Below are 15,803 nucleotides of genomic sequence, written 5' to 3'. Positions count from 1 at the left end.
TTGGTGTTGACCCCCACCCTGCTCACTTGCCTATCTGCTTGAAACCCTTGCCCTTTCTTTGCAAATCAGCCTATGGAGGAAGATGAGGAGGAAGGCTTTGCTTTGCTCCTTTCAGCTCCTGAAAGCTGTGGTTGCTTAGAGCAGCAGATGGATGGGACCTGGAACAGCAGACATGCATCAATAATGTAAGGTAAATGCCTCAGAGGAGGAGTTCTGCATCTTAAAATATGAAATACAAAGGCTTTCCATGCACTCAAATAGCCAGGGACTGCAGGGTAACCACCCCATGGGCATGAGATGGACAACAAGCAGCCCCAAAACATCCCAACCCTGCCAACCATTTCATGCTGGCAGGTGTTTCCACGTGGCTGCAATGTCTCTGGCAGCCTGCCTTCCTGCCTATTCTCTTGCACAGGTGGCTGCCTGCAGAGCAGGGGAGGAAGAGGAGGAGGGAGATCAGAGTTTGAGGACCTTGGAGCTATTGAAAACTCCCTGCCAAGTCACAGTGGTGTGAAAACTGGCACAGGGCACAGCGGGGTCCCTGAGCTGCCTCTCTGAGCCTGATCACCTGCTGCAGGGTGAGGACCCTGGTGTAAGATCTGCTTTACCCCATCTCCCTCCACTGCTGCCCCTCCAGGCAGCCCCTGTGGTACTGCTGCACGTGGTCCCTGGGATATACCAGAGCTGGCACTTTCAGCCTGGGATTCCTCAGCTTTTGCAACAGGGTTTGGCTGCTTTGCTACGTGCATCAGGATGGTGAGTTCATGCTGCCCTAACTGAACTGTAATTCCCAGCGGAGGGATTAAAATAGAGCCCTGGGCCAGCAGTTGAGCAATCGTGGAGTTCACTGCTCGTGAGACAGTTGCTCAGTGCTTCCCCCGTTGAAATCTTTGCCCGTGCTCCAAAGTGGTGTGTGTCATTTCCCGTCTCTTCTGCTGACCCGAGGGCAGCTTTTCTGCACTGCTGGCATACAGGCACAGGGCTGAAATCCTGCTTGCTCCTGCCTCAGCCACTGTCATCACAAATGTGCCAAACTACTGCTGAGCCAAGGAAAAGCTTTTCAGCCATTAGCTCAGTCCCCAGGTTTGAAAGTGAACATCTATAGAGTGGTGAGGCTGTCCAAAGCTGCTAGCAGCATCTCTGTGGGTGTTCAGGGGGATACCCCGTGTGTCCCTCATGTTTAGCCCTCCATGCATGTGAGCTTTGCAGCCTAAACCAGAGGGTGGGAGCAGTGGGCAGCAAGGGGCATGTATAGTTGTAGGATGCACCAGCAAGCCCCAGGTTAACCCAGAAAGAGACAAATCCCTCCCTAAATCTACTCTCTGGAGTAGAGCTATCTGGAAAAGGCCCTTCACTCTTCATTTTAAACAGAATTACCCTGTGTCCCTTCCCACTTCCAAATGGGCAGAAAGCCCCTGCACCTCATGGTCCACCCATGGTTGCACCTGCTGCACAAACCATTCCCCTCAGCTGGCACCTCCCAGTTCAAGAGGTTCCTGTGGGCATTGGTTTCAGTATGAATGGAGCAGAGCATCAGTGCCTGGGAGTGCTGGGCTGTTCCTGCAGGAGTGAGCACGCCCCTGGCACAGCTTGCCCCTTTTCAGACACACACACTGAAGAAGAGCACCAAAGGTTGTGTGACACCTGCACACAGAGCAAATACATAGGGGTATTCTCAACCCACCTGCCAGTACCAGCCCCAGGTGGCAGAAATGGTGTTTCTATTACAGCTCTAGCAGGTTTGCAGAGAGCAGGGCTGACCTGAAGATTTGCAGTGACTCCAAACAACAGGATATGTTGAAGCAGTGAAAAAAAAGAAAAAAAAAGAGCCAGACAACTTGAGCAAAATTCCCAAAGAAAGTTTTGTCTGTCTGTGCTGCTTCTGGGGTCAGAGGTGCCAGAGTCTTCTCCCTGTGGCAGCTCCCAGTTACAAAAATCTGTGTCAGCTCAGTGCCTGCCCTGTGTCAAAGACATGACAAGCTCTTTGCTATTTTTTCCCCCTTGCAGATGGAGACACAGCTGGCTGGAGCCAGGGGAAGCTGACTCGCACTGGCTGCTTGGCTCTGAGAACTGAATTCCATAGGCGTTAAAGCTTCCAAAATGCCCTATGGATTCAGTTCTGCAGCTGGGCAGCAACTGAGCCTCAAACCTTCAGGAAGAGAAGGCAACTGTGAGCTCTTCCTACAAGGAATATGTAAATCTTTGCTCATACACGGAGATCAGATATGGGATGGAAGGGAGTTATGGCCACCCAAAAATATCTGCCATCAGAGAGCTGCTAGAGGTTTGTAGCACATCTTCCCCCAAGGGAAAAAAAAGCCCAACTATAGAATGTTTTTTTCCCTCTGGAAGTGAAATGGTACTTGAGAAAATAAATACATTGCTAGCTCCTGATGTACTGCATGCGATTGTGAGCTTCTGCTAAAAATACACATTGTCAGAACAACAGCCTGGGTGTGCCCAGCAGTCTCCTGTTCAGAGTCCAGGCAGCAAAACCAAACAAAACTTTGGAGAAGATAAACAGGACAGGATGGGTAAAGTTAAGGGTTATGCTCTCTGTCTCCCTGTGGGCCCTGGAGATGACCCTAGCAGAGACACATGTTTAGAGGAAGTATTTATGTCACAAACGGGCCCTTTTTCACCCATCCATCACATATCTCTGCGAGAGCCTGCTTGTGCCCCTTGAATTTTGGGGACATTTCCACTGTAAGTGTCATGCTGCCACCAAGAACCTAACAGCAGGAGAAATGGCATTTAGGATAAGTCATTGAGCAAGTCCTTGTAATCTATGTAATATTTCAACATCATTGTATGGCAAACCCTATGCTCCTTCTCACCTTGCCTAGAAGAGCTGGTTTGCACCTCCTCCAGGATCTCAGCTAAAGCAGCCCCTGCCCATAGCAGGCAGCACCCAGTTCTGACAGCTCAGTTGTGTCCCACGACAGCTCCCACACCACACTGAGGTGCTGACCACTGCACAGGGATCCAAGGCATGAACTTTGGGTTCACTGCTGCTGGAAGGACAGGGAATGCACCACCAATGCAGGGCTAATGCAGGCAGTTAACTGCACATCCCTAACTGGGCAGGAGAACCTGCTCAGCCAATGAAGAAATCAAAAATACCTCAACTACCAACCAACCCACCCAGCAGGAACTGCTACCTTTTTCCTGTACTGGGTAACAACCAAACGCATAACTGATTAGCCAGCAGGCATTAATGGAGGCCTTTTCTAGCCCATTCAGCAAGTCCCACTGCCACTGTTTGCAACACAGCCAAGAAGCACCAGTTTGATCCAAGGTTTCTACAGCAGTTTTTCTGGTTCAGCCCTCTTGCAGCTTTGTCTGGCAGCAGAGTTAACATATTTCCAAGAAGCCAAATGGGGAAGGGGAAATGCAGACAGTTGCTGAGACACTTTGGTAATTGGTTAAACAAAATCTGTTGCACTAACTAAAAAAAAAAAGTATTAAAAATCCACTTGCTTTCACTTTATAGCAATTCAGAACAACCAAGGGCCTCCAAGTTGACCCTCATAGTCTCTCCTTTGCTATGCAGAAGGGTAACATCTCATCCCCTCCCATGAGGGAGGTGTGGGGGAGACTAAGAAACTACAGGGGGACAGAGAAGGTCCTCTATTTTTCCTGTATGTTCATAAAGCTCCTGCTGTCCCTAGTGAAGCTGACAGAAAACAAACTAGGGCAAGGCAGAGTACTGCCAAGCAGGACAAGCCACCATGGCTGGGCATGAACCATGGCAGAAGCCATCCCTAACTTCACAAAAAGAGGAGTTGGATTTGATTGCAAGTTGTTCACAAAAGAGACTGATGTTAGGTAGCTAAGAATCAGAAATACAAGCATCTGCATTTGGGTTTTTTTATTGTTTATAGTAATTTAAAAGGTACAGAAGTTTGGAAATACATCAAACCCAGCACCTCACAGCCCTCCAGGCTTCCAACACAGCTCTTCCAGTACAACCACCAGCTATGGAAGTGCTGTGGTTCACACAACTCCAGTAACCTCAGTGGAGAGCCAGCACCTCCAATTAGAGCCAAGTCAGACCCAGAGTAGGGCCTCAACAGCAGTCTCAATAAGGACATGTGGCCAGGAGTACTGAGCACCACGTTATCAAGTGTAAGAGGATGGGAACACCAGAGTGTAGGAAAGTGCTGCATAGAGGCCTCACATGGTGAAAAAGCACAAGGATATGGTAATAGCAGCAGTGACAAGACATGTAGACAATTGCTTTTTAGAGTGTTCAAGAACCCCTGTGTCCTCTGGGACCTGCACTGCTCTCAGCCTGAAGCTTTTATCTCTCCAGGAAAAAAAACCAGCTTACAGGCCCTTCCCCGGGACGAGGTAGGAAGAAGTCCACCTTCTCTGATCAAGGGCTGCAGTTTGGAGATCCCCCACCAGGCTGTGACCAGTCAACCAAACCAGTGGAAAGCAAATGTTCATTTCAAAACCAGGACCAATGAGCTGATCCAACACTCAAGTGTCTCATGGTTTCTTCACAGGATGGGCATTGTGCATCAAAAAGGGTAAATCTGCCCTAAGATTGTGGAGAATGGGGAGCAGTTAAAAGAAATCAACAGGGATGGTGGCATCCATTGCTTGTGTTACTAGCCAAGCACACCAAAGCCAGCTGCCAACTGGCTCCCATGAAAGTACTGGAGCATCAGTCCATTGGGTATCTGACCACCTCAACGTCTCAGTTTCTTTTTCTTCTTACGGTTCCGGTCCTCACTGCTGTCATCTGCCTCACTGGCACTGGGGGTCACAGCCCTCTGGATGACCTTTTTCTCCACTGCATATTCCTGGTCTTCTACCTTGGGGTCTCCCTTGACCAAGAATTCTCCTTTCCGATAGGATATGGAAACATTGGTCCGGGGGTAGGTGCCATAAACCCTCCGGAGATCATCCTTCACAAATTCTGGGAGGTCTTTCCTTGGCCCAAACACCTTTCCAAGCTTCCCCCATTGAAGCTCCCCTCTCATTGTGAAGCCTTCTGGCCACGTGTCTCGATACTGATCTGACCTCTGGCAGGCAGCATAGGGATGGTAGTTTGCATAGGGATTGTAGAGAGGGATAGGGACCATGGGAGGGAAGTGCCAGGGGTGGTATGGGTGGATATAGGGATTGGAGGCACTGTAGAGATGATGATACTCCACCTGACCTCTTGCATAGTCAGGGTAGCTGCTCCGGTCCACCACAAAGGTGATGGGCCGACTGTAGAAGCCGTGCATGTGGATGGGGGGGAGCATCCCAGAGCTGGACACGTCCTCTGCTCTACCAGGCCGCAGCGGTGGGTAGGCATAGGCAGAAGGTGGGATCATGGCTGGGTAATATTCCCGTGGCACAAAGCTGGACTGGTACATTGTACAGGAGCCTGGGGTTTTACACAGGGGACACTTCTCTGGAGCAGTTGCTGAGTCTCAAAAGCTGTGAGGACAAAAGGGGAAGACAAACAATTTATATTGGTTATATACATTTCAGGCTGAATAAGGGGATATGCTTAGCACTGTAAGCATATCAACTAATTAATAATTAATACAAGGCGCTCCCCACAGCTAGCAGGGGCAGTAACCTATAAGAACAAGTGAGCCACATTGCCAGTGACTGCCTGTTAGCTGCTCTGCAAGAAATCATTTAACCCACACATCTCAGAGTTGCAAAGATGCGAGTAAACTGACATAAAGAACACTGAGGGCAGAAGAGTCAACCTCATATCCTCATGACTTGTGTCTGCAGTGCTGGGAGGCAGCAAGACACTGCAAGAAGCTGAAGGCCCTTAAGCAGTCATGAAAATAGGGAAGGCCAGCACAAGGGAAAGAAACAAAGCAAGCAGGCAAAGAAAGGAGAGAGGCAACAGCCCAACCCTGCTGCAGTCATGTCAACTGCTGTCCTGCCCAGACAAGGAAATCTTAAACAAATAAAAAGATCTTCAACTGTCTGACTCTCTCCCCATCCTCCCAAAGCCCTGTTTTTGCTCTGATAAGGAAACAAGAGCTGTACCTACTGTTTATTTCTGAAGCAAAATTCAGGCACATCTACATTTCCTCTGACAAGCTGTCATGTACAAGTCTCTTTCTGGTCTCACTAATCACTGCTCACATTTAAGTGTGCATTTGCATTGAGCAACTCTGACCTACAGCTGAATTTGCTCCTAGCCTGCCCCTGCCAGATATCCAAGCACCCTCCAGGGCATGAAGCAATGTCCTCCCATGACTCATTATCCTCTCCCTTAGGGCAGGAAAGGAAGCTGTATATAGCATAGGGTTGTTTAAATTAAAAAAAAAAAAAAAGTTTGCTATCAGAGACAAGAAAAGACCATGCACAGGTCTTGCAACTAAAGGCAGCAAACTGGATGTTTTTTTCCTGTGGAGTTCAGATCCTGTGGGCTCTTCTTGCTTCAGCCTCAACTAGTTACCTCTCCCCACAGATGTTAACCAAGAAAAAGATGAAAGTTCAGCTGTCCCTTAAGAGCTGTCAGACACAAGCAATGCTGGGTACTGCAAAACAGAGGTTTTTCTTTTTAACCAGCACAAGTTCCTCCTGTTCCTAGAGGTTCATAATGCACACTAACTAGCTCAAGCCTACTTTTGCCATGGTTTCAGGGCTAGAAGCTTTCACCTCACACAGAGAACAACACTGGAGTATTCAGTCAAGACCAGGCAGCACCCTTAAACAAGACTTGCAGCCTTGAATACAAAGCCCATCATAACCATCACCCCCTCAGATACGAGGAAATGAAACAAAGTTCACAGTCTACTTGCCTAACTTGCTCAACACCACCACAAAAATCCAAAGAGGTGTTGTATGTCAATGGCAGCATGAAGTGGGCACATGGAATAAATAGTCTCATCTTGAAAACAAGTCTCAGCACCTCTTTAAATAGCTCATCCATACATCCCTATTGAGATCCATACTTCTGAGAAGTACTTGTATTTCAGAGCAAGTGGTCTGCACAGAGAGTGTGCAGCTGTCGTATCCATCCTATGAAACAAAGCAAACCCAGCTTATATCCCTTCTGCTGGGTGAGTGTGCTGCTCCATGCCAGTTAAGGACAACCCTGGAGAAGCTGTTTGCATCTAGTTGATGACAGCTCTTGCTCAAAAGCTTCTGTAGCACCCTGCATTTTGCTGTCAGCGTCATGGCTCCCAGGTCTGCCTGGCAGCTGCAAGGGGAAGGACTGACAGGCCATCCGAGTCACTGAGTGTTTATCACAAGGCAGCCTTAGCACAGCCACTAATTGCTTTGATTTTACACTGAAGGAAGATAAGGGGAACAAGCTGGTGGCTCAGCCAGGCAGGATGACCCACAAGAGGAAGCAAACCAAAGAGATAAGAAGGGGGAACAAGACAAGGATTAAGCAGGGCTAGACACTCTTCAAAGCAGCATTGTCACATGCCCCACCACAGAAGCAAACACATTTCCCTGGAAGCAGATCACTCAGGCGGAGTGTGTTGACATCCTACACAAGACTTCACAACCCCAGAGGAAGTTTGCAAACCCATCAGGGCAAGTCTTGACTGGGTGGCCTCTGCCAGGCCCCTCTGCACAGCTCCCTGGCACTGCCCTGTCCCTGCCTGCTCCCGAGCACAGAGCTCTCAGACTGCCCAGACACAGCCTTACCTGCACAGCCACAAGGCACTGAGCCCCAGCTCCTGGCTCACAGGGCCCAGCACTGCTCTGAATGCTCAGGTGTGTTGCAACATGGTTTTGGTATGCAGGAGGTACAATGCTCCTGCCCTGCCCCTGCAGAGCTGCACCCTGGTGCTCCCAGGGGCTGCCCATGCAGTTTACCCCACCATTACACAATTGCCTCTTCATACTGATCTTCAGGCTGAGCTATAGCATGACAAATCCATGTGTACAGGAAAAGAGGGCTTTAGAACACCAGTACCAGCTTGCCTGATCCCGTCTCACTTTACGTACCAGTAAAGCCAGGCCAACAGATGGCTGGAAGGCATCAAAAGCCAGATACTTAAGAAAACCAACTCCCAACACCAACATCGAGTGGTACCACTTGAGGAAGGAATTCGATCCCCATTTCTTCTTCCTTTCCTCTTCTCAACAAGACCTTATAGCACCTTCCAGTACCTAAAGAGGGTCTCCAAGAAAGCTGACACAGGAACTTTCACAAGGGCATAGGATAAACAGGAATGGTTTTAAGGTGATGGAGAGTGAATTCAAATTGAATATTAGAAATTAAAATTCTTTATTGTGAGAGTGGTGAGGCACTAGAGCAGGTTGGCCAGAGAAGCTGTGAATGCCCCATCCCTGGAAGCATTCCAGGTGAGGCTTGATGGGACTCTGAGAACTCTAGTCTAGTGGAAGGCATCCCAGCCCATGGCAGAGAAGTTGAAACTGGATGATCTTTAAGTTCCTTCCAACTAAAACCATATTATGATCCAACTGCTCCTATGTCTCTTGTTTCTCCCATACCAGCAGACAGAGGCTGGCTTGGTCTTGGAAGAAAATATCTGACAGCCTACAACTCTTCAAGAGCAACTACAGGACCAGAAAGTGAGAGGAGATCCTAGCTGATCTGTCTTTTCAGATTACTATCCTCCTTTGCTCCACTTTCAAGCTCTGTTATACCTTGGGGAAGAAAATAGTAAAAAATCACCTCATCTGTTGCCCAGCACTTGAATATCCTGAGCAGGAACAGCAGTCCTTAAAGCCTGAGCTGAACTCTGCTAAATGCTTGCCTGCTTCTGAGAGCCACTGACATCCCTCAATACATGCCAGGTATTGGTGGCACAGATGGAAAGCCTAGATGGGCAGAAGCAGCCAAGCCTCCCCAAGCCAGGGCACTGGGAGCAGTGGTTGGCAGCAGAGAGCAACAAGGAACCAATACATTAAGAAAGGCACAGCAAGAGAGAAGGCAGCCTCTCCTTTTAAGCCTTTCCAGCAGTTTTGACCTTGCTGGAAAGGGTTCAAATCCCACTTGGCTGGAGCTGAATGAGACACCAGGCACAATAAAAAGGAGAGAAAACTCCAAAGAAAGTCACAGAAAACTAACATAAGATCATCATCTCTGCTTGGTGAGAACATGATACTGCAGATTATTTACGCAGGCTTGCCAGAGCTGACTCCAGCAATTCCCTTCCCACTACCCCAGTCATCTGGCAGGGCCTTTCCCTCCTCAAACATCCTGGTGCAGGTCAAGGGGACTGACACCATAGCTCTCAAAAAAGGCCTGCCAAGCAAAGTGTGCTTCACACCAGCTGCCCCACAGAGTTGCTATGGAGTAATCAAACAATGTTTGCAATACAAAACTAGAGAGGACATTTGATAAGAGAAGCTTTTGTTTCAGCCCTCTCAGTTACTACAGGTGACAAATCCACCACTAGTTAAAACAGAAATGCCCGTCTGGTAGGGCTTTCCTAGTATCTAAAGCAGCAGAAATCACCTGACAAAAATACAGAAGACCATGTTTTTTCTGAATGTCTCAGGGTAGTAAAGCTTTATTATCACTTAGGTTAGCTTCCTTTTTAGGTATTTGTGTAACACAAGAGGCCACTGTGGGCTACAGAAAACAGAGGAAAGTGTAAATATTCAATTCCATGCCAGACTACACATTCTATAGGAGAGATACTAAAGTGAGCCTGACTGTATCATGGGCAGTACCAACATACAGGTGTGCCATGATTCCCAACATGTGAAACTTCATACAAGTATATCTCACACGTCTGGAGAGACTGGTTTCACCAAGCCTTCTGTCCAGCTGAAGCAGGGTCCCCAGGCCAGGCTGGCAGTTTGGATGGCTTTAGACACTTCCTCAGGGAACATGCTGCCAGCCAACACAACTGTGGAGGCACTGGGCCCATGGGAGAGGACACAGCCATCTGATTTACTGTACCTCTCAACTGAGACCAGTCTTGCCTCATTCCATAGCCCCGTGATCAGCTCACAAATGAAGATCCCATTAAGTTACCCTTTCCTCTGTTCCAGAACTCAGGCTTTCAGACTATTCTTTCTAGCTTTTTTCCTGACTTCTTTCTCTCCCCACCCCACAAAAAACCATAGATCTCTTGCCATTGCTCTGTAACAACTCCCAAGGGTACAGGGATGAATACTGCAAAAGCACCAATTTTCCCCAGCCAAGAGGATGAAGAAGTAAGGGGTTATTTCCAGTTAGTCACCCCATTTTGAGCAGTCTGCAGAACTGTTGCCACCTGACAAAGCTTTGGCAGAGATTAAAAAAAAACCAACAAGCCCAAAACTTCAAGGACTGCCTAAAGAATGATGTTAAAACTGAATGTTTTTATTTAGCCAAGGTTTGCCTTCCATCTCTCTGGTGTCAGTCCCACACACTTATCCAGCATCCTGGTAGCTAGAGATAGTGCGTGGGAGAAGATCATGACAAAGCAGTTTCATATTTTTCCTTATCACTTCTATCCCTTTATTGCCAATGTAAGGTCATGCTTGGTTTGAAGACTGTTCAGTAAAACTCATCCAGGAGAAGATTCCCAGGTACTGCTTGGGGAGGTGGGAGAGCAGTACAAAAAGCCACACAATACAATAACTTTGATCCTCCCCCACCAGTACGGATCCTTAGGACGCAGGCACTTGGCTGCCTTCCTAAACAGGATGCTTTCTCTTTGCCAGACATGCCTGGCAGCAACACTGGAATTCAAGGAAAATGCAGTAGCTTGTTAAAAGCTGGGCCTTTTTAGGCCTTAGTTTTCCTCTAGAGGATCCGATTCCCATGCTAGTGTTGCTTAATAATGGAAAAACTTCAATTTTGAACACAAACCCACTCACCTCCCAAACATAAAATAGCATCAAATTTTGCTACAGTCCAAGAGAAAACCAACCTGTACTGCCGCAGCAAAGCACTGCAAGAAGTGTTAAATACTGGCACAAGGGATTACTGCATCATGCCTAGTTCAAGGTACCAGCAGACAGTAGTGATTAACAGCAATACAAATCAGTGCTGTAGAGAACAGGCCTCCCCACATCACTAACCCAACCTGAGGAACTGGCCCAGCATTTCTGGGGCTCCGACTCTGTTTCCCCTCACCCTGCAGGAGTGACCTTTCTATCAGGAATTACTTCACTGCCCAAATTCTTACAGCAGCCCAAGCCAACTAGAAAGATACCACAAGCACAGCTGATATAAGAGCTCCATGAACAATCCAATCCCTCCAGCTCAGCCAAAGGGGAGAATTTAATTTCTGAAACCAGAAGACACCGGTCTCACCCTGCTGCTACTAGTGGCCCACAAAGAGCTCCAGCTGACACTGGTAACTGTGGAAATAGCAGCTAATGCATATTGCAGTCAGTCACCCCTTACAGAGGCCCTTTGAAGAGGGAGTAGATCCATTTCAGCTATTCAAAGTGACATTCCCAGAAAGCACTGATGTCTAGTGTGGGTCTGGCATTTGTTTCTGAGGTCTGTGCAAAGCCCAGACTCTGTATGAAATCAAAACACCAGGAAAAGGCCAAGTCATTGCAGAGCAAGTCTTTACTTGACAGCAGTTATCCAGAAACCATCCCCCTGCATAACTCTGCTCAAATAGCAGTCAAAATGTAACTCACAGGCTGCAACTGCAAAATTCAACTGACAGAGAGGTTTGGAGCAGCCACTCCTACTCTGTCTGCAGCTGCTGGATAACACAGCAGCTCTGGAACAGCTGTGCCACCAAGAATAAACATGATGAGTGCTACCAGAGGGTAACACAGCAGGCAAGGCTCTAGAAAACATCCCTGCCTGCTGCCGTGATGATCCTGACACTGTCACCTATTCAGCCTCTCCCTGGGTATGTGTCTGCTGCACAAGAGTATACATTTTGGATAAATGCCACAGTTTCTCTTTTTCTCACATGTTCTCCTTTCAGCTTAGCCTAACTTCTGTGTTAATAAAGCTTCCACCACCACCATTCTCATCTTCCCAGTAATCACTGCAGGCATCCTTTGCATCAGATGTCTTCCTCACCTGAGGTTCAAATATGTGTCCCATGTCTCAGTATCCAAGCCACCCACCATGGTTTTTCTCATTTAAACCCTTTCCCAGACACAATTCTTTTTCCTTTAGTTGAGCATATTTTAATGTGTATTCCATAGCATTCAGTCCTAAGGATCTCCTCCATGTTAAAACACAGCCTGCACAGACCTGCTCCTCCTCTCACCCAAGAGTTCATCTGATATCCATCATCTCCATCCACACATGCTCTTCTTCAAAGAAAAGATCTCAGGATCAGCTAGCTCCAGCTTCCAAATTAGGAGGTCCTGGTTGATCCCCCAACTGTGACTCCTGCCCAGCTATTCCCCCTCACATTACAGCATTGAGAGAACAGACTCAGGGCACTAACTTATATCAAGCACACCAATAAGTCAGCTAAATAACCAATAACCTCATTAATGCACCAGTAGCATCTCATGGCTATTTATATCACTTTGCACACAGCTCTGAAGCTACTAATGAAGTCTTACAAACCACACATGATGCTACTGAGTCACCCTTCCCTCCCACACCACTTAGCACCAGGATCCACATCTACCCCATTTTGCTCTGCCCTCCCAAAACAATTCTTTCCAACATAGACCTGATGTAGAGTCCAGCAGGCTGTTCAAGCAGAATCACTTCAGCATTCCTGTGGGCTTGGGTCCTCAGGCTTCACTATCATCCACAGACACCTGCAGTCCTTCAGTCAGCTAGTCTCACCTTTGTCTCATTTTATACATTATTCTCTTATTTCAGGATGAGCTTTTTCTGCCACATTTATGCTTCCTTTACCCCAGTCTCCTCCCAAGCAGCCAATCCACTCAGATTATTTTTTCCTCAGTTTTGCGACATCCATAATCAAGCCTGACAATTTCGATATCGTTACCTTGGCAATCTCAGCCTTACATGGTACTACTGATATGGTGCAGGTGGCCTTGGAAGATTTTACTCTGTAAGAGCTGCTTCAGACATTCCACAATTATCTGGTTCCTCCTGGTTATACATTGTTTACGCTACATATTCCAAGACAAATAATTCAGTTCCAGCCTTACTTCCCGTGCCCAGCTCCAGTTACCTACCAGCACTTTCTTATCTTACACACAGTTTGTATAGCAGAGCAACATGTTTTGTGTTTCCACAGCCTCCTGCTCTCTCAGCTGCTTGGTTACAAGTCTTTGTCCTTGAAGTGCTCTTGGGAGAGTCTCCTGATATGTTGCAAAGGAGTTAACAAATCACACAGCCTGCTTCTCCAGAAGGAGTTTGTGGCCACAGAAGGTTTCCTCTGTTGACAAACACCGTGTCACAGAAAACTATTTGCATTTTTACTCTGTTCTTTAAAGACATTTAGATCCCCTTCCCACATATCCTGCATCAAGGATGGATATGCAAAGGTACAGAAGGCACTCAGTCTTCCCAGGGGATCAACACCTTAAACAGTAGTACAGGGCAGGAAAGATTATCCAGTCTTTGGGGTTGTATTACATACAACATACCCTTCTGGCATATAAGGGGGTTTTCTGTTACAACAGCAACACACACTGCATTTCCAGTGCAAATTCACACATCTGAGCTAGAATTACCCATTGGAATACTACTTTTATTGCATCCCCAAGGCAGACAACTGCATCATCTGCTGAACTACAACTTTGTTATAACTTAAAAAAACCCAATTTCCTTCTGTTATCATCTTTAGACAACATAGAACAATGCTCAGAAATAACATTATTGATTTTTAAAAATGGGGATCAAAACAAAATTTTGTGCTTCCAGGAATACGATCATACAATCACTCAAAGGCTTTCCTGTGCCATTTTTTTTCCAAATTAAAGTGTGTAAAGCCTCTCATCTCACAACAATAATAATTTACACTAGTATCTTTCACAAGCAGGTGGTGCTAGGAATATTACAGAGGGGAGTACTAGCATGAATTAATACCACAACTAAGTTATACTAGTCTACATGGAGCTGCACCCACATGATCAAACAGCACATGTGAAAGGGACGCCACCTCAAGGGACTTGTTTTCTTAAAAAGCAAGCTAAAATACAGAACATCTCAGCTGTACACTGCCCTGCTACCGCAAACATTTAAGGGAGCATATAACTGCAGAAATATTGCAAAATAGCCCAGTCTATAAGTGCAGAACACAGAGAGACATTTGTTTGACATATGTGTACTCACATCCAGAGAAAAGACAACCAAGAGAATGCCTTCACTTAACCAAGAGGTAGGATACACAACCAGATCTTAAGCAAGCAGGTTACTCTCTACAGGCTCTTTTTCACTCAAGTATCTCAAGGACACACAGGGAATAAGGAGATGCCCTAAGATACCACATTATACCTTATGGAAGTTTTTCCTATGGTAACCAGGGCTGCAAAACTTGCCTGAACACGCCCTTATACATAAAGATGGTAACAGGAAGCTCATTCCTCCAACAATTACATTACATGCTCAGGCAGGACACAGGTAAAGAAGCGGCTAAAATCAGCACATAAAGCCAGCATAGAAAAACCTCAAGGGCACTCACCAGAACTTCAGGATCTTTCTCAAGTCAGCAAAACACTCTTGGTAAAACTTTAAGAACTGTAACCTTTAGAGCAACAGATTAGCTAACAGAGAAAAGAACCTCCTATTGAGTACAGCAGAAATAAACCCTCTCATTTTCCTTTAGTTTTACTTCCCCCAGGCTTTTTACTCACACTCAACCACAACTATGCTGGTATTTGTACTCTCAGCTCATCCAGAGGGTAATTAAGTAAGAAGCCATATCAGTGGCTCCATCAGCACTACCTTATTGTAAGCACCTGCACTATGGTGGATCTTTACATACAGAAATCTCCACAGGAGTTTGAAATGGGTGACTCCGTCTGTAAGGTCATCTCATCATCACCCAGCACAACAGCAGGAGCAGTGCAGCTCCTTCAGATGCTTAATGATTCCGTGATCTTAGAGGTCTTTTCCAAACTAAATGAGTCTTTCATTAGTGCCTTATGCCTTGTTCTGCTGCAGGTGATGTCAATAGCTGAAGCTAAATACCTACAAATCACTCTTTAATTACAAACCATGTTTATTACTGTTAGTTGTCTGGCTTCTAGGAATTTAAAAAAATGACCTGCTTAAGGAGCTACAAGTAAGTCTAATATGCAAAAACATTGGAAAGTAATAGGGTGCAATAATACCTTTCTATACATAGCAATTGGCTTTTGCCTGAATTTTTCGTGGTGAAATTTCCCCTGGTGAAATTCGAGAACAGCTGAGTGAAAGCAACTGTTGCAGTGAGAGACAGAAGGTGATGCATATGCTGAACATAGGAGTTGCTTCTTTGAGAGAAAGGGCCACAGAGAGATCTTAAATCATAATGGACAATTATAGTCCCTATTTTCTGAAATACACAGGATGAATGGAAATTAATTGTGGGAGAGAAATGTAAGTCACTGATTACTAAAACCAGAGACAGGATATTTGCTGGATTACTGCCCACCTGCTCAAGCAACCGTGTATATATTTTTGTTTCCGCTATGTCATTCTGCAGCTTGGCACACGCTCTTTGGAGGAGGCTCAGAGGGGACACCATCGCTCTCTACAAACCCTGACAGGAGATTGTGATGAGGCAGAGGAAATGGCCTCAAGCTGGGACAGTGGAGATTGAGACTAAATATTAGATTTTTTTTCCCACTGTTCAAATGATCAGGCATTGGAATTGGTTGCCCAGGTGGTGGAGTTGCCATCGCTGGAGGTTTTCAAGTGGCCTCTGGATCTGACACTGGGTGATATGGTTTAGTGGCTTAGGGGCTGGGGTGGCGGGTGGACTGCCAAGCGCCGGCGTCCCCGGCCAGGCCGCGTTTCCATG

General features: G+C 46.6%; 1 protein-coding gene across 8 annotated transcripts; it reads right to left on the bottom strand.

The window, feature by feature from the left end:
- Positions 1-3,856: 3,856 nt before the first annotated feature.
- Positions 3,857-14,315, bottom strand: C9H10orf95 (chromosome 9 C10orf95 homolog). Of its 8 annotated transcripts, none has more exons than XM_063405426.1 (2): positions 14,294-14,315; positions 3,857-5,436 (listed from the first exon to the last, which is right to left on the bottom strand). In XM_063405426.1, the coding sequence occupies exon 2, from the start codon at positions 5,370-5,372 to the stop codon at positions 4,698-4,700; it is 675 nt and encodes a 224-aa protein (XP_063261496.1). In that variant the 5' UTR covers positions 5,373-5,436; positions 14,294-14,315; the 3' UTR covers positions 3,857-4,697. The 8 variants fall into 8 exon arrangements, with proteins under 8 accessions (XP_063261496.1, XP_063261490.1, XP_063261495.1 ...); XM_063405420.1 differs by lacking the exon at positions 14,294-14,315 and adding an exon at positions 14,132-14,266; XM_063405425.1 differs by lacking the exon at positions 14,294-14,315 and adding an exon at positions 14,187-14,209.
- Between the last annotated feature and the right edge of the window lie 1,488 nt (positions 14,316-15,803).

The sequence above is a fragment of the Prinia subflava genome, chromosome 9 (assembly GCF_021018805.1).
Source record: "Prinia subflava isolate CZ2003 ecotype Zambia chromosome 9, Cam_Psub_1.2, whole genome shotgun sequence".
NCBI classification, from domain to species: Eukaryota; Metazoa; Chordata; class Aves; order Passeriformes; family Cisticolidae; genus Prinia; species Prinia subflava.
The sequence above is the reverse complement of the archived record's forward strand: the minus strand, read 5'-3'. Positions and strand labels throughout refer to the sequence as shown.

Coding starts and splice junctions, on each gene's coding strand:
- C9H10orf95 (XM_063405426.1), bottom strand. CDS start 5,372: ATGTACCAGTCCAGCTTTGTGCCACGGGAATATTACCCAGCCATGATC.